Source organism: Crocuta crocuta, unplaced genomic scaffold, assembly GCF_008692635.1.
Source record: "Crocuta crocuta isolate KB4526 unplaced genomic scaffold, BGI_CrCroc_1.0 scaffold229, whole genome shotgun sequence".
NCBI classification, from domain to species: Eukaryota; Metazoa; Chordata; class Mammalia; order Carnivora; family Hyaenidae; genus Crocuta; species Crocuta crocuta.
Genome location: NW_027536464.1, coordinates 997,367 through 1,019,450, shown reverse-complemented (window position 1 = coordinate 1,019,450; position 22,084 = coordinate 997,367). Strand labels below are relative to the sequence as shown.

General features: G+C 36.7%; 1 protein-coding gene across 1 annotated transcript in view; it reads left to right on the top strand.

The window, feature by feature from the left end:
* Positions 1-22,084, top strand: part of BARD1 (BRCA1 associated RING domain 1) — an 86,871-nt gene that overhangs the window by 34,716 nt on the left and 30,071 nt on the right. Inside the window, exons 5-6 of the mRNA XM_077748661.1 lie at positions 5,492-5,572; positions 7,228-7,400. Of these exons, the coding sequence (XP_077604787.1) occupies positions 5,492-5,572; positions 7,228-7,400 (254 nt within the window). The remainder of the gene's footprint in view (positions 1-5,491; positions 5,573-7,227; positions 7,401-22,084) is intronic.

Genomic DNA, 22,084 nt, shown 5'->3' with positions numbered 1-22,084 from the left:
TTACTTTAGAAAAAGATTTGAAGTGGTTCTGAAGTTAAAATATTAAAAACGGAACAAGGAAATAGAAGTTACTGCTGCTGAACAGGATGTAGATTTGATGACCTTTCAAGCAGCCGAGACTGGCCTTCTTTAAATGAAATCCACAGTCCTTCCCATGGCCTACATGGCCCTGTGTGATCCTCCTCCTCCAGGCTTCTGCTCAAATGACGCCTCTTCAGAGACACTTCCTAGCTGACCTCACCTAGCAGTCCTGCTTGTTTTGTTTTCCTTCCAGTTATTTCCTGACTTTTTTTAAAAAAGATTTATTTTATTTTTTGAGTGCAAGTAGGGGAGAGGGGCAGAGGGAGAGAGACAGAGAATCCCAAAGAGGCTCCATGCTGTGTGGGGCTCAATTCCTTGACCCGGGATTGTGACTTGAGCGGAAGTCAAGAATTGCACACTTCACTGACTGAGCCACCCAGGTCCCCAAATTTCCTGACATCATCATCATTATTATTATTATATAGATTTCTTAGTTTCTTGCTTCTCTCCATAGAATGAGAGCAAGAATTCTGTTTGTTCACTGTTAGATCTTCAGGATCTAGAACATTGCCTGGAGCATAAGAGATGAATTTGATGAATATATGAGCAAATTTTCCACTCAATCATGATCTGAACCCCATTCTCCTGTCACACTGAACTTTATTTAGTCTTATGAATTATTCAGGTACATTCATTAATTCTACCAGTGCTTTGCACATGTTCTTTTCTTTGATTTATATTCTTTCCTCTACATGCTTCCCTTTTCCTTCCCTGCTGTTTGTATGTAACCTTAAAAATCCAGTTTACACCCTACCATCTTAATAATTAAGAAGTCTTCCTCAGAATTCCTAGAGTTAGTTTCTCCTCTATGGTGACATTTTGTTTGCATTTATATTCATTTAGCTTTCTCTTTATTATATGACTTCATTAGATATTGTGGTTATCCAGAGTATATTCTTCATTTAAAGTTTAATTTCAGGGACACCTGGGTGGTTCGGTCGGTTAAGTGTCCGATTTGGCTCAGGTCATGATCTGGATTGTGAATGTGACAGCTCAGAGCCTGGAGTGTGCTGACAGCTCAGAGCCTAGAACCCGCTTCAGATTCTGTGTCTCTCCCTCTCTCTCTGTCTGCCCCACCGCAGCTCATTCTTCTCTCTCTCTCTCAAAAATTTTTTTTGATTTAATTTCAAAATAAGCATAACTGCAGTTTTCAAAAATAAGAAGAAAAGTATTTATAGTAGGAAACCTCACTCCTAAACCCCACTCCTATTTCTGCCCCTACCCGCGCTATTACTGACAAGCCTTTTTGCTTAACTACCTTACTTACTTGTGTGTCCTTTGTGAATTTCTTTATGTACGTATAAGCAAACCCCTTCCATACTGGCACATAGCTTTCTGTATATTCTTATAGTAGCATTGCCTTCTATATATTTTTATTGTTTGACTAGTCCTTACTGATGGATGCCTGTTTCCATTCTTTTGCTTTTATGAACAGTCCTGTGGCAAGCAGTCTTGGTTTCATATGTGAGCAGGTGTGTCTTTAGGATAAATTCCTAGACGTCAACTTCTGGGTTAATGTAGAACATCTCTTACCTTATTTATCTTGATAACCTCCATATCTGGCAACAGAAGGGTCTTAGTAAATATCCAGACTTCCTAAATTCAGGCTGCTGGATGTGGACCGCTACTATATCACTGGCAGATACTGTTTGTGTTATCAGTTCTCAAATCCTTTTTTCCCTCAGGATCCTGGATTTATAGGTGAGCCATTCTACTTTTTGGACATTCAGCCCCATATGAATGCAAACCCTACAAACCCTACAGGATTCTTCTTGAATTCCTTATTTATACTTTCATTTTATTACCCTGGAATTTCAAGCAGAATATTCATTCATATGATGTCTGAGATATTGTGCGTATTCTCACGTAAACAGAACAAATTTGAGATCCAGTTGGGTCTTTTTTATTGCCTGTGTTTCTATTTGAATGTGGAGGTCACCTATGTTTAAAATGCTACTGAAAACATTATATAAATGAGAGATTTTCTGAGAAAGTGTTACAATGCCTAGGTAGAAACTAAGATAAACACTCATTTATTCTTCTGATTTGATTTTTGAAAACGTAGTGTTTGATGTTTTCTAGACATAAAGAAAATTTTGATTTGTTACTTTATTATGTCACCTCTGCTTGAGGATTTGTAGTTGCTGGAATAAACCACAGATTCTTAAAATGGTAATGATTACTCATAAATCATGCCACAGCATTGAATGTATCATGATATAGAAGGCTTGACGTTGGCATGTCATGATATATTTTTGATGCAGACATAAAGAATCATATTTTTCAGGCAACTTATAAGGCTTGATACACTTAACATAGCAAAGATGATGAGGATCTCCTGGGTGGAAAGAACACCCCTTGTGAGGAGTCTCCTTTAGGGTCTAACTTTGTCATTCATTGTATTTTAAGGCCGTCACATTGTGTGAAACTCTGGTTACTGCACGTCCTTTATTACCAGCTTCCTGAGAAAGTTGTAAAGGACTCCAAAGCAAACTGGTATCTATGATATTTTCCAGATTGTAATTTCTAGGACATCTCTTAGAGTCAATATTCATTTTTCCCTCTGTCATCTACCACCTTTATAATACTGAACCCCTTAATATCAGCAGCTTAACATTACACAGACTAGATTGTCAGAAGCATCTGTGAAGTTATTCAGTAAACTTTTGAGAAGCCAGGGAAGTGTTTAATATATTTTAGAGCTTCATTCTGGATGACAAAAAAAAAAAAAAAAAAGAAAAAATTGTCAATATCTAGTTGCCAAAGGAATAGGTAGCTGATTAGTTCATTTATGTGGAAAAGCTTAACCATTTGGGGTAAGTTGTCATCATTGTAATGCCCTGTACCTTTTTTTTATCAAGATATTTATTCTTAATTGTATTTTAGAAGAGCTAACCTTTACAATAAAGAAAAAAATGGGTGTGTGTGTTTGGAAAGTTAATTTATGTCTTTTTTTAATTAAGACTGTCTAATTAATGGCTGTCATATGTACAGATGTGTGAAGAATCTGTTTTTGAATGAAAGGTTAGCAATAAGAAAATTCATTGTGGCACACACATTCCCTTTGTTTTCAGCCTTTAAGGTATTACTTGAAAATACCAAATCCATTTAAAATTTCTTGCAAGCCTTGGTAAATACTTTCCTTGGTTGATTTTTTTTTTTCTTGCTGTGGTTTAAGAAAATCTCAGTTACTCTTTTAAGTTGTAGAGAGTCTAAAAGTGAGTGCTTATTACTCAGAAAATATTGTTAGTGAAGAAAGTAATTTAAAGAAATCAGAAGCAGAAGTTAATTTATTTCCCAGAAACTCCATGTTGGTTCAAGCTTACCCTGTTACTGTGGGCTCTCTCTGATTTTCATAATTTTATTTATGTGCATGACATTAAACTTACATAAAGTAGAACAATGAAAATGTGACAGACTTTTAAATATTAGGGAAGAGAAAGCAGATTGAGTTTGAAGAACAAGTAGTTTGCAGATGGGCTATATGTTCCCGGGAAGCCTAGGGGTGTTTTGTAACAGAAGACACTTTGATAGTTTAACAAGGTTACAAGAAAGAAAAAGACCACTGTCTAGCAGTCTTCCAAGAGAATCTGCTTTTAGTTCTTAAATTGTCAGTGTTTCTATGTGACTGTTCTCATGTGACTTTTCAATCCACAGTTGTGTGTTTATTATTTTATGGGCTTCGTTAGGTTAATATGTTTTTGTGATTACTATACAGAATTAAAATAGGGAAATCTTTCAGAAGGCTTTTTGTGTATTTTTTTGTGTGGATACTTTCATGATGAAGGTTGGAAATGTGTGTGGTTCTGGCAGTTCATCTGCCCCCATAATCATGGGATTGTTTTAAAAAATTCAAATTTGTATCTTGACAGATGTTCCTAGTTTCATTGGGAACGGGACTTAAATATAGAGCAAAGGTTGCTAAATAAATAGTAACTTGTACTAGTGGTATAGAATTTGCACCCCTAAGAAACTGGGAAAATGTTTTTATTGAAACTGGAACAATTTATTTGAAATGTATATAGTGTTTATTTTTTAGATCCATTAAATAGTAGGGTCATTTTGTTAATTATGTTGCAAGTTGATTTTTTTTAAAGTTTATATATTTTGAGAGAGAGCATGCGTGGGGGAGGAGCAGAGAGAGAGAGGGTAAGAAAGAATCCCAAGCAGGTTCTGTGCTGTCAGTGTGGAACCCAACATGGGATCCCTCAGCCTTGGGATCATGACCTGAGCCTGGATCAAGAGTCAGACACTTAACTGACTGAGCCACCCAGGTGCCCAAGCAAATGAATTAAAAAAAAAATTTTTTTTTTTGAAAACTAAGTAAGCTACCATCTTAAGATTTGTTGTGCTTGAGAGGCAGCCCAAAACAATCAAATAAAAGCAAATGTTACTGTTCTTAGGAGACTTAGTGACTTCTGCATAATGAAACCTGTAGGGGAAAAACTCGTTTTAAAGGAATATTGAGTCTGGGAGTGGGAGAGGAGAGATTTTCTTTTCCCTAAAGAAACTCTTCAAAAAAACAGTTAGTTGAACACCTCTTTGTCATAGATAACTTTTGCCATATGTAACTTAAAAAAAATTTTTTTTTAAGTTTATTTATTTCGAGAGAGAGAGAACATGAACAGAAGAGGGAGGGACAAAGAGGGGGAGAGAGAGAATCCCATGCAGGCTCCCCACTGTCAGTGCAGAGCCTGATGCGAGGCTTGAACTCAAGATCATGACCTGAGCTGAAACCAAGAGTTGGACACATAACTCACTGAGCCAACCAGGTGTTCCATTGCCATATGTAACTTTTATTTATTCACCCTTTTTTAGAGTAAGCTCTGTCGGTGATACTTGGAGAAAATAAGCCTTGCTTTTGCCTAGAAAAATATCTTTTAGCAAATAAGGTGACTATAAATTAGTGTATTAAGGATAAATGGAGTAACTGTCAATAAAACAAAACAAAACAAAATAATTTTTGGTAGTTTTAACTGAGTGGCCTTCTTGGCCTTGATTTTGTTTTAAACAGTACTTGGAGATCTTTTCATGCATGCTGAAAAGGGATGTTTTTCATAAATGAGTGATGAGTTTAAATATTTAATTTTCATTTGTTAATTTTTGGTTAATGCCCTCTCTTTGATATTTTGAAATGACTTTTGATAAGGGTTGCTAATCACAGAGATTTTGAACTTGATATTCAAGGATGGACCATATGACTTCATGATTTCTTGGTACCTTAGAACAGTTCATCTATACATGACTTATTATTTATTACTGATGAGCAGTAGGTATTAGAGAAAAAAATTAAGTTTGATTCTATCTTTAAGAAAACAAAATTTAAAAAGTAAAACAAAACCCAAATCTCAATATCTTCTTTTTTCTTGATTATTTTTAATTTCTTTTTCTTTTTTCATTATTCTACTAGGGCGACCTACCTTCTGTGGAATACCTCTTACAAAATGGAAGTGACCCAAATGTTAAAGACCATGCTGGATGGACACCATTGGTAGTTTTCTATTTGTTTTTTTGTTCTCATTTTGTTTATGTCTTACAGTTATTATACTTTATGTAGTTGTCTATATACTCTGTTTTTAATCTGAAGAACATACATTTTCACTAAGTAAGAGACAATGATTATTTTTCATGTAGCTTTTCAACTGTGACAGGCAAGAAATTGGCTACCTTTTCACTACTACCTTTAGATTTAGGAATCTAGTTATACCATATTGCTGAATGTAGCTAACATATGGAGGTAACTCTTGGAGCCAACATCAGGCCTCATTTTGTCACATTGCAGATTATTGGAACTTGATTTCTTGGAACAAAGAGGTCAAAGGAACTGGGTATAGGATTATATCACAAGGCAGTGATTCTTACTGAAGATATATTGTAGCCTCATTTATACCTTTCCCAGTTGCAAATATATAGAAACAGTAGAAATCTTTGCTTACATTAAACATTTTTAAAAATCTTTGCTTATTATTACAAAACTGCAATGTGGAGTATAGTCTGGAAAAAGAATAGCACCAATACAGGAAATAAGTGCTACGTGAGCTAATTACATGTAATTTGAAGATAGCTATAGAAGAGTCAACAGAGGAGGTAGAAGCCCTTGTCCTGTAAGATGGAAATTTATGTCAGAAATTGAGAGATTCTTATTAGGCCAGGTGTAAAAAAGGTTTAAAGTTGTAGAGAATAACTTCTTGCCAAATTTTTAAGCTGGGAGGGTTTAGACTGGATCAGAGTCGCTTTGTTGTTTTTGACTCCACAGGCTAGTTAACCTTTTCAAAGAAAGGTCCATTTTTTTTTTAAAAAGCCAGTAAGGCAAATTGTAGTAAAGGTTGGTGAGTGATTTATTAGAGCACCTGATGTCTAATTTGGATTATTTTCTCCTAGAAATAGACCTACAGATATTTAGTAGGGTATTGCCCATTATGAATTGAATAGATGTACTTAAAAAGCACAGTATGTCCATGATTTATTAGAATATAATGTAGTGCCATTGTTAACAGTTCATTAGACATAAGGAAAGATTTGCACATGTGGCATCTTTGAATGCTTCATTGTTCCCTGTTACATTGGTAAGCTCTTTTTACTCCATGTTATTTCTGTTATCGATACCAGCCATACAGTAATCTGTAGCTTCAGCAAATAGAGAGACTTGTCATGTAAATACTCTCTCCAGGATACTCACTTTGTGGGGTGGTTATGTATACATGTGGGTGCACCACTTAGGGTATGGCTAAGTATCTGAGTTAGTAGATTCTATTCAGCCTTGGAAAATTTCACTTTTTATGCATGATCTACTTGATAAATACTTTCTGAGCTTTTTGTTTTTAATTTTTTACTACGGAATAATTGAGGAGCTAGAGTTGGTTTATAGTTACATTTTCTTCTTAAAAAAAAAAAAACAGTTGACTGAAGGCTCAAATAAATAACATCTTTTTCCATGAATTGCATAGATCTTGACCATCATGTATGTTATCACTAAGAATACTAAATAAGGCTTTTACTCCGGGCCAGCACTTACAGTCTGTATGAATATTTAGGTTAGAACCAATTTACTGACTGAAATTCATATCTATTTCTCTAAAGTGCAATTTTATTATGATATAATGCATTATTCTTCCTCATCACTTTTCTCACTTCTTATTTAATTAGCATGAAGCCTGCAACCATGGGCACCTGAAGGTGGTGGAATTGTTGCTGCAGCACAAGGCATTGGTGAACTCCACTGGGTATCAGAACGACTCACCACTTCACGATGCCGCCAAGAATGGGCACATGGATATAGTCAAGCTCTTACTTTCTTATGGAGCCTCCAGGAACGCCGTGTAAGTTGTTCAACTTAAAACCTGGCTTTTAGAGAAAAAAAAAACCAAAAAACAGAAAAAAAAACCCTGGCTTTTAGTTGGCTTATGTTCTTTTGAGTTAAGGCTGTGAGGAAGCAAGGACTTCAATACCCAAGCTGATGGCCGTCTTTCTTGTCTTTCACAACTGAGGGTAGACGTGACTGTTATATTCTGTATTTAAAGTCAGCACTCATGCCCTTTTTCTTTGTGATACTTACATATTTGAGGGAGATTTGCTCCTTTAATGAGAAACAATTGCCAGATTCATTTTGGAAGCTTTTATTTTTCTGGACAAAATCACTTAGTTATTATATTCTATAGATTGAGTCATACTTATTGATAAGAAAAGAATTAGAAGCATAGAAATAACTATTTTGTATGCTTCCTAGTACTTCAGAATTTGTTTTAAACATTTGATTTTTTATGATTTTCCTGCATATTTAGTTAAAATATGTAAGAACTCTGATGTTGGGCAAGTGCTATTGAGTTATTTCTTAGATTTTTCACATCATTCAAATGAAGCTGTGGGTAAATTGTTTTGCAATGTCAGGACACAGAGATGCATTAGTGAATGCTGGCGGCTGCATTTTAAAATTGCTATTGTCAACAGTGTCACAAGCAATTGCCATATGTGGATTTTATACCTTTAATCTATAACTTGGTTCATGTCTCCCTGTATATTATTTTACACTTTTCAGTTAATGAGGTAGTTGAAATGGAAATAGAAGAATTGCCTCTTCATGTCCCCATTGCTTCAAAAGGTTTAGAAGAAGCACATGAAAGTTAGCCTTACTCTGGTTACAGAGGCCAATAAGAATTACAAAATGCAGAACTTCTAGGTTGTAATTTTTATAGCATAATTGAAAAACAAATTAATAATGCAGGAATGTACCATATCTTACTGTTAGTTTTGGTAAATGTGTCTAATATTCTTTTTTTTCTGTCACATGTGATGAGATAGTTGGGGCAAGCTCAAGGGATACATATTTTTGTGTATTTTTATCTTTCTGGTTTGTGTGTGTGTGCTCATGTGTGTGCACACACACACATTACATACATACATATATATATATATACACACACATGGACCTAACAGATATGACCCTCCTGTGGGTATAGGCAGCCATTTGGTAAAGCAAATGGTTACTTGGGTCAGGTGAAACTGAATAGTTTCCATCCGTGGGTTCTTAAATCAGCCGTGACTACTTTAATGAATGGAGCACTGGTCAGGGCGTTAGGGAATTCAGCTTTTATTTGTGACTCCATTATTGACTTTATAGCCTCAGGCAGGTTAATTTTTGTGCCTTGGTGTCCTCACCTATAAAACATGGGTGATGCCTGCTGCTTTTCTATTTCTTCAGAGCATAGTGAGAATTAATGAGTCAAAACACAGGGCCTGTCTTGTGGTTTGTACACCATGATTCTTCACTACACTGTGAAGCTTATTAATATACAAGGTGTGGGCATGAGACAGTGAGCTGAGTCTGCCTTCACAGGTGCCTCTCAGATAAATATGTTGTTTTTAAATAGGCTTACGTAGTGAAGTGGCAGATTTAGGTATATCTGTAGCCCAGCACCATCCAATAGATCTTTCTGTATTGATGGAAGCGCTCTATGTCTGTGCTGAGCATTCAGTAGCCACTAGCCATCTGCTGCTGTTGAAGACTTGAAATGTGGCTGTTGCTACTGAGGCTCTAAATTTATAAATATATTTTATTTGAATTAAATAGCCACATGTGCCAGGTGGCCACTGAATTAGACAGCTGGTTGATATAGTTAGGGTAGTGTGGAAGGAGGATTTACTTGGTGAAAGGTTGGGAATAACATTGAGTAGAGGATGGTTAGGCAACTATGGAGTGAATGCAGCGGTAGATTGAATCTAGGGTATAAGAGTGTGATAGCTGTTTCTAAATATTGTTACTCCTTCTATTCCAGACTGATGGTCATCATACTTAAGTATTTGCTGTGTTTTTCACTTTTTGTTTTATTTCATAGTAGTGGTTGTTCACCTAATTGGCTTCACCCGTTTCCTAACTGGTCTCCTTTCAGATGACTTTTCTATTGTTCATTCCCCATTACTGCACCCCACGAACTTAAAAAAAAAAAATACAAGTCTGGCCAAATCACTTATTTACTTAAAACCCTTCATTGGCACCTCTTAATGTTTTTAAAAACTTCAAGACCTGGCTCAGGAGCCTGGATGGTGTGGCACCACTTAACCTCTCCAGCCTTATCTTTTCCCCTTTCCCTTTGGCATTTTTTATGCCAGCCTTTCTAATTCATGCCTACTCTCCTGGGCCTGCTGACATGCCGAACATAGTCTGTACCCAGATTCATTCATGGTGGAAATTATAAGTATTTGAATGAATGAAAAGATGGTATATTTTTTCCTCTCTTTTGAAAAAGGGTCCTATGAGATGACAATAGAAATTGCTTTCCCCTGCTCCCAGATTCACTGTAAGTGTGGCCTGAAAGTCTAAAACCAAGTTTCCATAATCTGCCTCTTTGCTAGGGTGGTAGAACTGATTTCCTGGTAGATGTTAGAGTGAATGATGTTCTGGGTAGAATTCTTACTCTTTTGTCTTCTGGGCGTCTGTCATCCATACTGTATTACCTTTTGTGGGTTCATGGCTTTCCAAAGTAATTCCTATTAGTCTTCACATTTTTAAGATCTGTTTTTCTTTCTACCAGTGTTCTATATATTGTCTTTTTTTGAATTAAGTACTGACAAGTGACAATAGATGAAATTCATTCCTTGACTTCCTCCATTTAAGAGGAACATGGAGGTAGGGCATGGGGACTGTATGGGGTTCTTACTATTTTTTTTTTTTTTTTTTGGTCTGAAGATCTTGTTTGGTAAGTTGGCACCTTAATGCCTTCTTATAAGCCATTAATATCTCAGACTCTGGAATCTGAGCTGGCAAGCATAATACTTTTTGTTATTGTTTTGTTTTTTAATTTAAATTTTAGTTAGTTAACCTACTGTGCGGTATTGGTTTCAGGAGTAGAATTCGGTGATTCATCAGTCACAAGCATATTGCTTTTACTTTCTCTGGTTATTATATCTCTTTTATTTATTTATTTTTTGAAGAATAGTTGACACACAATTAGTTTCAGGTGTACAACATACAGTTTGCATATTATACTGCACTCACCACAAGTATAGCTGGCCTCTGTCACCTTCCGGTGTGGCTGCAGTACCACTGACTGTATTCCCTGTGCTGTGTGCCTTGTGAGCCTGGGACTTACTCATTCCATACTCGGCAGCCTATATGTCCCACTCCCCCACCATCAGTTTGTTTATATCTTTTTTACCCAAAATGGAACTCTTCTCTCAACAGTCAGGACTAGACTCATTCTGTCCCTGGAAGAAGGAAGAAGGGTTGGAACTGGAAAGGGCAAAGGCAGTTGTTTTGTCCTTCCCTTTATATCGCTTAGTACTTTGACTGATCAAATTGTAGGTGGGTAGGGTCTTTCTGCTTAGTCTGTGTTTCTAAATGGCAACCTTTAGCTCCGTAACATGTTGGCAGTTTTCTTCATTCCCTCAAGGTTCAAGTAGTCTTTTTTACTTAGATGCCTTCATTTCTGGGGTCTTCAGTGATACCCTGTTAGGTTTTCTCATACTCTCGCACTACTCCTTTACTTCCTCACCCCCTGGTTGTTTTATCTGCTCCTTTGTTCTAGAGGAGTGAACTCATTACAGAGCCGTGTGACACGTGTCTTCATGGGCCAGTGCACAAGATGGTATGAAAATCTAGACTAGGGAGTGTGAGACTAGAGTAAGTCATGAAAGGCTTTCTTGGGGAAAGAGCACTTCTACTGTATTTTGAAGAATAGGTCGATAGGCTTTTCAGAAATAGACGGTGGGTGGTTAAGGTATACTATGGCCAAGACTGTTTGTCTATTCAGTTCTGGGAGCTTTGGTTAGTGATGATAAGACTGTAATAAAAGGGATGATGACCAGAGAGGCCGGAGAAGGTGGCAGAGGCAGAGAGAAGCATATCGGTTCAGATTTAACATTGGAAAGCTCCTTCTGCTCATGAGCCGGGACCTTAGTGAAGAAGAGTGTCCAGTAACCAGGGGAGGTGAGTCTGAGCTAACCTAGTAACAGTGAGTAGTGTTGCAGATGGAGGGGAAGGGAGGGAATTCACTCTCTTTATCAGCTTCTTCCTTCAGGTGAGGTCTGATACACTTAGTTAAGAAGTATCTTATTAGAGTTGTAATTGAAATTGGGTAAGTGTGGATTATAGTGGATTTAATAAATTTGATTTTTCACTCAGAAACGTAGTATGTTTTTCCATTTATTTAAGCCTTCTTTTACACATCTTAGTAAAGTTTTTCACCTGTTTTATATGTATCTACATTTATACATGCACTTAACTATTTATTGAGATTTTTCTAGGCATTTGATTCTTTTGTTGCTCTGGTTAACTGGATGTTCTGTTAAGAAATATAACCTGTCATTCCTGATATATAGGAAAGCTGTTGATTTTAGTACATTTCTCTTACATCTAGCCAACACCTAATTCTAAGGATCTGATTACTATTTACCAATTTTAACTTCTTATTAAATTTGCCAAAGTTTCTAGAACAATATTATAAAATAATGGTGATAGTTGGCATACTTGTTTTATTCTCAGTTTTCAAAAATGTTGACTATAGGTTACATTCAGTATTGAAATCAATATTAAAAATAAAGATCTAGTTATTTTACTATTTTTTAAGAAGACTATATTTTATTAAATGATTTTTAGCTTCTACAGAGGTGATCTTAGACCTTTTGCCTGTTGGTGTCATTAATACATTTAAAATTTTTTTTTAAGTTTTATTTTATTTTTAGAGAGAGAGAGAGGAGAGAGATTGCCAGCATGAGTGGGGGAGGGGCAGAGGAGAGAGACTCCCAAGGAGGCTCCTCACTGTCAGCACAGAGCCTGATGTGGGGCTGGAACTCAGGAACTGTGAGATCATGACCTTAGCCAAAGTCAGTTGTTTAACTGACTGAGCCACCCAGGTGCCCCTACATTTAAAAATATGAAAGCATGTTGTATTTCTGTGATAAACTTAATTTAATATACTGTGCTCTTCTTTAAGCAAGTATTTTACATCAGTTTGTTAGGTATTTAGTACTTTTGCATTTATAGTTGTAAGTTGAAATGATTTGTGTTTTTATCTTTTATTTTTTTGCCCACAGATTTTTATATTAAAATTAAATTCATAGCTTCTTTTTTTAAATTTATTTAAAAATTTTTAATTCAGTGTGGTTACATACATTACTCAGAGCTCATTAAGATAAGTATACTCTTAATCCTTTTCACCTATTTGACCCATCTCCCCACCTCCCTCTGGTAATCGTCTGTTCTCTATAGTTGAGAGTCAGTTTTTTGGTTTGTGTCTCTTTCCCTTTTTTCCCCCTTTGTTCATTTGTTGTTAAATTTTACATATGAGTGAAATCATATGGTATTTGTCTTTCTTTGACTGGTTTATTTCATGTAGCATTTTATAGTCTAGATCATCCATGTTGTTGCAAGTGGCAAGATTTTATTCTTTTTTGTGGCTGAATAATAGTCCACTGTGTGTGTGTGTGTGTGTACACACACACACACACACACACACATATATATATATATATATATATACACACATACTTGGACTGCTTTCAAAGTTTTGCTATTGTAAATAATGCTTTCAATAAACATAGGGGTGTATGTATCCCTTCAAATTGGTGTTTTCATATTCCTTATGCAATTACTGGATCAGAGGGTAATTCTATTTTTAATTTAAAAAACTTTTTGATATTTATTTTTGAGAGAGAAAGATAGAGCATGAGCAGGTGAAGGGCAGAGAGCTAGGGAGACACAGAATCTGAAGCAGGCTCCAGGCTCTCAGCTGTCAGCACAGAGCCCAACATGGGGCTTGATCTCATGGACTGTGAGATCATGACCTGAGCCAAAGTCAGATGCTTAACTGACTGAGCCACCCAGCAGCGCCTCTATTTTTAATTTTTTGAGGAACCTCCATACTGTTTTCCATAGTGGCTGCACCAGTTTGCATTTCTACCATCTGTGCAAGAGGTTCCTTTTTCTCCACACCTCTTCAACATTTGTGTGTCTTGTGTTACTGATTTTAGCGATTCTGACAGGTGTGTTAGCTCATTGTGATTTTGATTTTCATTTCCCTGATGATTAGTGATATTGAACATCTTTCCATATGTATGTTTGCCATCTGCATGTCTTCTTTGCAGAAATGTCTATTCATGTCTTCTGCCCATTTTTAATTGGATTATTTGTGAGTTTTTTGGTATTGAGTTGTATAAGCTCTTTATATATTTTGGCTACTAACCCTTTATTGATATGTCATTTGCAAATATCTTCTCCCATTCCGTAGGTTGTCTTTTACTTTTCTTGGTTGTTTCCTTCACTGTGCAGAATCTTTATTTTGGTGTAGTCACAATAGTTTATTTTTGCTTTTGTTTCCCTTGCCTCATATCTCGAAAGATGTTGCTACAGCTGATGTCTAACACAGTACTGCCCATGCTCTCTTAGAGGACTTTTAAGGTTTCAGGTCTCATATTTAGATCTTCAATCTGTTTTGAGATTATTTTTGTGTATGACGTACAAAAGTGGTCCTGTTTCATTTTTTTGCATGTTGATGAACCAACACCATTTGTTGAAAAGACTGTCTTTTTCCCATTGGATATTCTTTCCTACTTTGTCAAAGATTAATTGACCATATAATTGTGGGTTTATTTCTGAGGTTTATATTCGGTTCCATTGATTTATGTGGCTGTTTTTGTGCCAGTACCATACTGTATTGATCACTATACCTTTGTTATATAACTTGAAGTCTGAAATTGTGATGCCTCCAACTTTGTTTCCCTGTTCAAAGTTGCTTTGGCTATAGGAGTCTTTTATGGTTTCATACAAATTTTAGGATTGTTTAGTTTAGTTTTGTGAAAAATGCAGTTGTAAATTGGACAGGGATGGCCTTAAATCTGTAGATTACTGGGACTCCTAGGTGGCTTAGTCAGTTGAGTGTCCAATTTCAGGTCAGGTCATTATGTCACCGCTCGTAGGTTCAAAATCATGTTGGGCTCTGTTCTGACAGCTCAGAGCCTAGAACCTGGAGCTTGCTTCGAATTCTATGTCTCCCTCTCTTTCTGCCCCTCCCCTATTCATGCTCTGTCTCTTTCTTTCTCAAATACATTTCTTAAAAAATTTCAGGGGTGGGGCACCTGGGTGGCTCAGTCAGTTGAGCGTCCAACTTCGGCTCAGGTCATGATCTCACGGTTTGTGGGTTCGAGCCCTGCGTTGGGCTCTGTCCTGACAGCTAGCTCAGAGCCTGGAGCCTGCTTCGGATTCTGTATCTCCCTCTCTCTCTGACCCTCTGCTGCTCACGTTGCCTCTCTCTCTCTCAGAAATAAATAAACCATTAAAAAAATTAAAAAAAAAAAATTCAGGGGTGCCTCGGTGGCTCAGTTGGTTAAGCATCTGACTTCAGCTCAGGTCATGATCTCACAGTTGGCGAGTTTGAGCCCCATGTTGGGCTCTGGGCTGACAGCTCAGAGCCTGGATCCTGCTTTAGATTCTGTGTGTCCTTCTCTCTGCTCCTCCCCTGCTCATGCTCTGTGTTTGTCTCTGTCTCTCTCTCTCTCAAAATTAAAATAAACATTAAAAAATTTTTTTCAAAATAAAATATGTAGATTTCTTTGGGTCGCTAGTACAGACATTTTAACAATATTCCAGTCAATGAGCATGGAATGTCTTTCCGTTTTCTATTTGTGTTGTCTTCAATTTCTTTCATCAGTATTTTATACTTTTCAGAGTACATTATCTTTTACCTCTTTTGTTAGGTTTATTCCTAGGCATCTTATTATTTTTGGTGAAATTGTAAATGGGATTGTTTTCTTAATTTCTCTCTATGCTATTTCATTATTATTAGTTTTATAGACCTGCAATAGATTTGTGCACACTAAATTTGTATCCTCTGAGTTTACTGAATTTATCAGTTCTAGTAGTTTTTGGTGGAATCTTTTGGGTTTTCGTTATATAGTATCATGTCATCCGCACATAGTGAAAGTTACCAATTTGCATGCCTTTTATTTCTTTTTGTTGTCTGATTGCTGTGCCTAGGGCTTCTAGTACTAGGTTGAATAAATGTGGTGAGCGTGGACATCCTTGACTTGTTCCTGACTTTTGGGGGAAAGCTCTGTTTTTCCCCATTGAGTATAATGTTAGCTGTGTTTTTCATGTAAAGCTTTTATTGTGTTGTAGTATGTTTCCTCTAAAGCTACTTTGTTGAGGATTTTTATCATGAATGGACATTGTACTTTTTCACATGCTTTTTCTGCATCTGTTGAAATGATCATATTTTTTTAAACCCTTTTTGTTTTGATATGATGTATCAAATTGATTAATTTGTGAATATTTAACCACGCTTGCATCCCAGGAATAAATCCTACTTGATTGTGGAAAGTGATTTTTTTTTAATGTATTGTTGGATTCAGTTTGCTGATACTTTGTCTGTGTTCTTGAGAGATACTCACCTGTATTACTCTTGGTATCTTTATCTGGGTTTGGTATCATGGTAATGCTAGCCTCATAGAATGAAAATGGAAGTTTTTCTTTCTTTTTTATTTTTTGGAAAAGTTTGAAAGGAACAGGTATTAACTCTTCTTTAAATGTTTGGTAGAGTTTTCTGTGAATCTGTCTGGTCCTAACTTTTGTTTGGTGGTAGTTTTTTTTATTACTGATTCAACTTCATTGTTGGTAATTGGTCTATTCACATTTTGTATTTCCTTCTGCTTCAGTTTTGGTATGTTAATGTTTCTAGAAATTTATCCATGTCTTCCAGGTTGGCCAGTTTGTTTCATAATATTCTCTTATAATCTTTTGTATTTCTGTGATGTTGATTGCTACTTCTCTTTCATTTGTGATTTTTTTAGAAGGTCATATATATCTATTTCAAACTTCATCTTTTGTTTAGACTTAATCTAATACCTTACTATTTTTTTAAATCCCATTTTACTTAGAATACTTTCTTATTGTTTTTGGGCTTTTGCGGTGTGAACTTTGCCACACATCTTACATTTAAATACAATATTAATTCATTTAACTCTGATTTTACTTATGTTTTGCGTGAGAAATTACCTCTTATGTACTAAAATATGAGTCCATTATTTTTTTTCTCTACTTCTTTTTTTTTCTTAAATAGTTTATTGTCAAGTTGGTTTCCGTATAACACCCAGTGCTCATCCCAACAAGTGCCCTCCCCCATGCCCATCACCCCCCTTGCCCTCTCCCTCACCCCCATTAGCCCTCAGTTTGTTCTCAGCATTCAAGAGTCTCTCTTGGTTTGCCTCCCTCCCTCTCCCCTACTATTTTCCCCCTTCTTCTCCCCCATGGTTCTCTGTTAAGTTCCTCCTAATCCACCTATATGTGCAAACATATGGTATCTGTCCTTCTTTGCCTGACTTACTTCGCTCAGCATGGAACCCTCAGGTTCCATCCATGTTGCTACACATGGCCAGATTTCATTCTTTCCATTGCCATGTAGTATTCCATTGTATAGATGAACCACATCTTCTTGATCCATTCATCAGTTGATGGAAGACTCCATTATTTTAATCCAGTATTTTCCCAAGAGGGAAAATTACTTCTGTTTTAGCCTCGGATAAAAAGATTCATATCTTCTATGCTTCTTTGTTGCCTGAGAATATTTATATGATGATTGGTCAAACCTCAATGGCTATCTTTCTTCCACACTGCCTTCAGTGCATCCAGTGTGAACCTAAAATGAAAGTTCTTGCATCCCATCAGAACTATTTTGAGTGTATGGAGAATAGCATATGCTTTTTTTTTTTTTTTTTTTAATTTAAGAGATATATAAAGTTTAGGATTTGGTACATGGTCTGCTATTAACATAGTTTTCCTTGCAAGGGTGTAGAATTCATAATTAGAAAATCTTATATGGACCATTGGACCTATTAATTGTCCCACTGCCCTAGTTAATTTTTTAAAAAATTAATCTCCTATGACAGATAATTTATGTTTTACAGCTTAAAAAATAAATGTTGCTCATTTGAATTTCTGTGCTGTTTCCTGCTTTACAGCAAGCCAAGTGACTTGAAAAATTAAAATCTATGTGTTTTCAGTTTTATAGGATTCATAAAGGATTTCATTCATGGACTGTCTTGGTAGCCTGTCATGTGTGAGAGGTTTAGTATTAGTAAAAATGCCTTTCTGCATGAGTATTTGGGACTGAATGATCTATGTGTGCAAATGAAAGTCTAAATTTGCCCATCTCTCCTTCTCCTCTTTTATGAGTGGTAAGACTTCTCTTGTGAATAGTCCTGGGTAGGTTCCACCATATTCTTGAGTGGAAAGGACATGAAAGGGTTATATTTGGGGTGAAGCTGAAATGTTAAACACAACAGCTCAACTCTTTAGTGAGAACTTATTTCTCATCAGTCTTAATGATCAAAAGAGTCCTAGTGAGGAGAGTTATTCTCACTGTCTTCAATTAATAATCAGTCACATTGATAGTCTCCTGTACGTGTGACATGTGAGCTTTCTTCAAGTATTACCTCTTTTCAAATTATATTTATTTTATTTTGTTTATTTATTTTCTTTAATGTTTATTTTATTTTTTTGAGATAGAGAGTGCAAGCAGACTAGGGGCAGAGAGAGACAAGGAGAGCGCGAGAATCCCAGGCAGCCTCCGCGCTGTCAACACAGAGCCTGACTTCGGGCTTGATCTCCCAAACCATGAGATAACAGCCTGAGCCAAAACCAAAAGTCAGATGGATGCTTAACCAACTGAGCCACTTAGGTGCTCCACAATTATGTGCATTTTAAACTGATTTTTTTACACTAAGTCTGTAAAGAAAATGTTAGTCCATTCAAACATATCATTATGGGGAAAAATGTGTGACTTTCTTGTACCCGAGTGATAAAGGAGAAATCTTACGTGTGCCCTGTTTCTTCCTGCTCTGGTTTTTTGGAGATGCCGTATAAAAACTTGTCTCTAATTTCAGATTTCAGTAGTCCACGACAAAGGAGAAACATGACAGGATTTAATAGGCTCTGCCTCCTGTGATGCAGGACTGAGGCTTAACTGATTATCTTTCAAACTGTAGCATTTGTATGTGCCATTCTCCAGTTCATTAGCAATACAGGAGGGCTCAGGGTTTAGTGAAATGTGTATAAGCAGAAGCTGTCCATAATCCAAGTGCATGTTTAAAGACCATGTGAGATAGTAAGCTTTGTGTAGTAAGGACTCTAAATGTAAATTAGAATCTTGCCAGTCATTTTATGGAGGAAAACCGTAGTACAAACATCTTACTTATTCAGACAATTGTTTTCCTGGTTACGTTTTGTTTGAAGTCCACAAGCTGATGGTGGTGCTTTGAGATGTACTTTCGTTAATATTGTTTTATGTTGTCATAATGGACTTTTATTCATACCTGTGTAAAACAGCTATGCTATCGTTACTGTTTATTAAAGTACACGTGATTGGGCCCTTCACCTTTTATTTCTATGAAGTGTGAAATTTAAAGTTGTCTTTTTAAAAAAGTCTTTTTGTGTACAGTGATTTTTTTGGTGGCCTATAGTGTGACATGGTTTTTTTGTTGTTTATTCATTTTTGCACTTAGTGGTTTAAGACCTGGAATATGGATTCATTATCTCAGATTTCTGTTTTTTGGTTGTCATACTTACAGAATATATGTGTGAGGAGATTGTTTATTTCGTATGTGAGCACAGTAATTTAAGAGAATGAAATTGAGAAGTATCAAGTAGAGTGGATGAAATTAGCTGCCTTTTGAAATAAACTGAAATTGTTTGCTCTAAATGTATAGGAATTTGGAAAGACCCCAAATCTAGCACAATGACTTGTCACTTTGTTGTAAATCAGAGTGCTGAAACACAATACAATTCTTGGCTAGAGAACAACTGTTGCCAGAGGAAGGTTACAAATTATTGAACCTAGGCCTAAAGGGAAATCTGAGAGTACAAATTTATCAATGTTTACCAGTACTAGTCTAAGAAGAAAGAGTGACTGAACCTGATATTGATAAGTAACAGTCATTAGAGAAATGTTTGCTGTGGCTCATTTCTTTCCTTAATCCACTAGCTTTCTTTTCCTGCTATGCCATCAAAACAGCCTTTTCCTATGGTGAGTAATGACCTTGATCTCCAAATTGGTGCTTCTATCCCTCATTTATGTGCCCTTCATGCAGCATCTGAGTTGACACCTTCCTTCTCCCTGTTCCTTCCACTGTTTCCTTCCAGATCTTTTTCTGTACATTCAGTGCAATTTGAAAAGCTGGTACTGTACTGTTTGTCATATTATATCTAGTTGAACACATTGCATTTTCACGTGCACTTTAATGGCCATTACATAGGCATACCATAATCTTAAAAACCATAAAACCCTATAAAAGAAATGATCATTTTAGAAAATTTAACTCAGTCGGTTGAGTGTCTGACTTCGGCTCAGGTCACGATCTCGCAGTTCGTGGGTTCGAGCCCTACATCTGGCTCTGAGCTGTCAGCACAGATTCTGTGTGTGTCTCTCTCTGCCCCTCTGCCTCTCATGCTCTGTCTCTCAAAAATAAATGTTAAAAAAATTTTTTAAAAAGAAAACTTTATGGGGCGCCTGGGTGGCTCAGTCGGTTGAGCGTCTGACTTCAGCTCAGGTCATGGTCTCATGGTCTGTGGGTTCGGGCCCCACGTTGGGCTCTGTGCTGACAGCTCAGAGTCTGGAGCCTGCTTCTGATTCTGTGTCTCCCTCTCTCTGTGCCCCTTCCTTCCTTGTGCTTTGTCTTTCTCTGCTTCATACAAATAAATAAACATCAAAAAAAATTTTTTTAATAAAAAAGAAAACTTTTTCTTATGTTGGCATATTATTATCTTTATTTTTTAAATTTACTTATTTAAAGTTGAGTTAGTTAAGATGCAGTGTATATGGATTTCAGGAATAGAACCCAGTGGTTCATCACTTCCATACACCACTCAGTGCTCATCCCAACAAGTGCCCTCCTTAATCATCACCCATTTAGCCCATCCCCCCATCCACCTCCCCTCTAGGAACCCTCAGTTCTCTGTATTTAAGAGTCAATTATGAGACTCTGTTTTTATCTTGTTTTTCCTTCCCCTGTGTTCATCTGTTATGTTTCTTAAATTCCATATATGAATGAAATCATATATTTATCTTTCCCTGATTGACTTATTTTGCTTATCATAATATGTTCTAGTTCCATCCATGTTGTTGCAAATGGCAAGATTTCATTCTTTTTTTTTCCAGAGATCATTTTTTTAAATGTTTTATTTATTTCTGAGAGAGAGAGAGAGAGAGAGAGAGTAGGGGAGGGTCAGAGAGAAAAGGAGATAAAGAATTTGAAACAGGCTCCAGGCTCTGAGCTAGCTGTCAGCACAGAGCCACGGGGCTTGAACCCACGAACCATGAGATCATGACCCGAGCTGAAGTCAGATGCTTAACTGACTGAGCCACCCAGGCGCGCCTCATTCTTTTTTTTTTTGTTTTTTTTCTTTTAATTTATTTTTGAGAGAGGCAGAGTGTTAGTGGGGGAGGGGCATAGAGAGAGGGAGACATAGTATCTGAAGCAGGCTCCAGACTCTGAGCTGTCAACACAGAGCCTGATGTGGGACTTGAACTCATGAACCATGAGATCATGACCTGAACCAAAGTCAGACACTTAACCAACTGAGCCACCCAGACACCCTAAGACTTCATTCTTTTTGATCACATTGTATATATATTCCACATCTTCTTTATCCGTTTATCAATCAGTGAACATTTAGGCTCTTTCCATAATTTGGCTATTATTGATAACGTTGCTGTAAGCATTGGGATGCATGTGCCCCTTCAAATCAGCATTTTTGTATCCTTTGGATAAATACCTACTAGTGCAATTGCTGGGCTGTAGGATAGTTCTATTTTTAATTTTTTGAGAAACCTCCATACTGTTTTCCAGAGTGGCTGCACCAGTTTGCTTTCCTACCAGCAGTATAAGAGGGTTCCCCTTTCTCTATACCCTTGCTGACATCTGTGTTCTGAATTGTTTATTTTAGCCATTCTGATAGGTGTGAGGTGGTATCTCATTTGGTTTTAATTTATATATTTCTGATGGTGAGTGATGTTGAGTATGCTTTCATGTGTTTGTTAGTCATCCAAATGTCTTCTTTGGAAAAATGTCTATTTGTGTCATCTGCCCATTTCTTCACTGGATTATTTGTTTTTTTGGGTGTTGAATTTGATAAGTTCTTTATAGATTTTGGATACTAGCCCTTTATCTGATATGTCATTAGCAAATATCTTCTCTCATTCTGTTGGTTGCCTTTTAGTTTTGTTGATTGTTTCCTCCCAGAATAGCAAGGCAGTCAGATTGCCCTGTGTCACAACTCTCCTATATTTTTTCTTTGGCTCACAGCTGGGATTCAAAACCCAAAGTCTTAAAGGACCCAGCATCACACAGACCCACTCCCCTCCTCCTATAGAGTAGAGCCTCTCCACTCTGCTGATAAAAGGCCTTTGGCTGGCACCTGCACGGTCTTTTATCCTTGGGGAGGCAATAAACCCTCTTCCAAAAATACTCCAGGAAGGGGACTCTTCTCTCCCAGTGTATCCCAAAAATCACTACACCACAC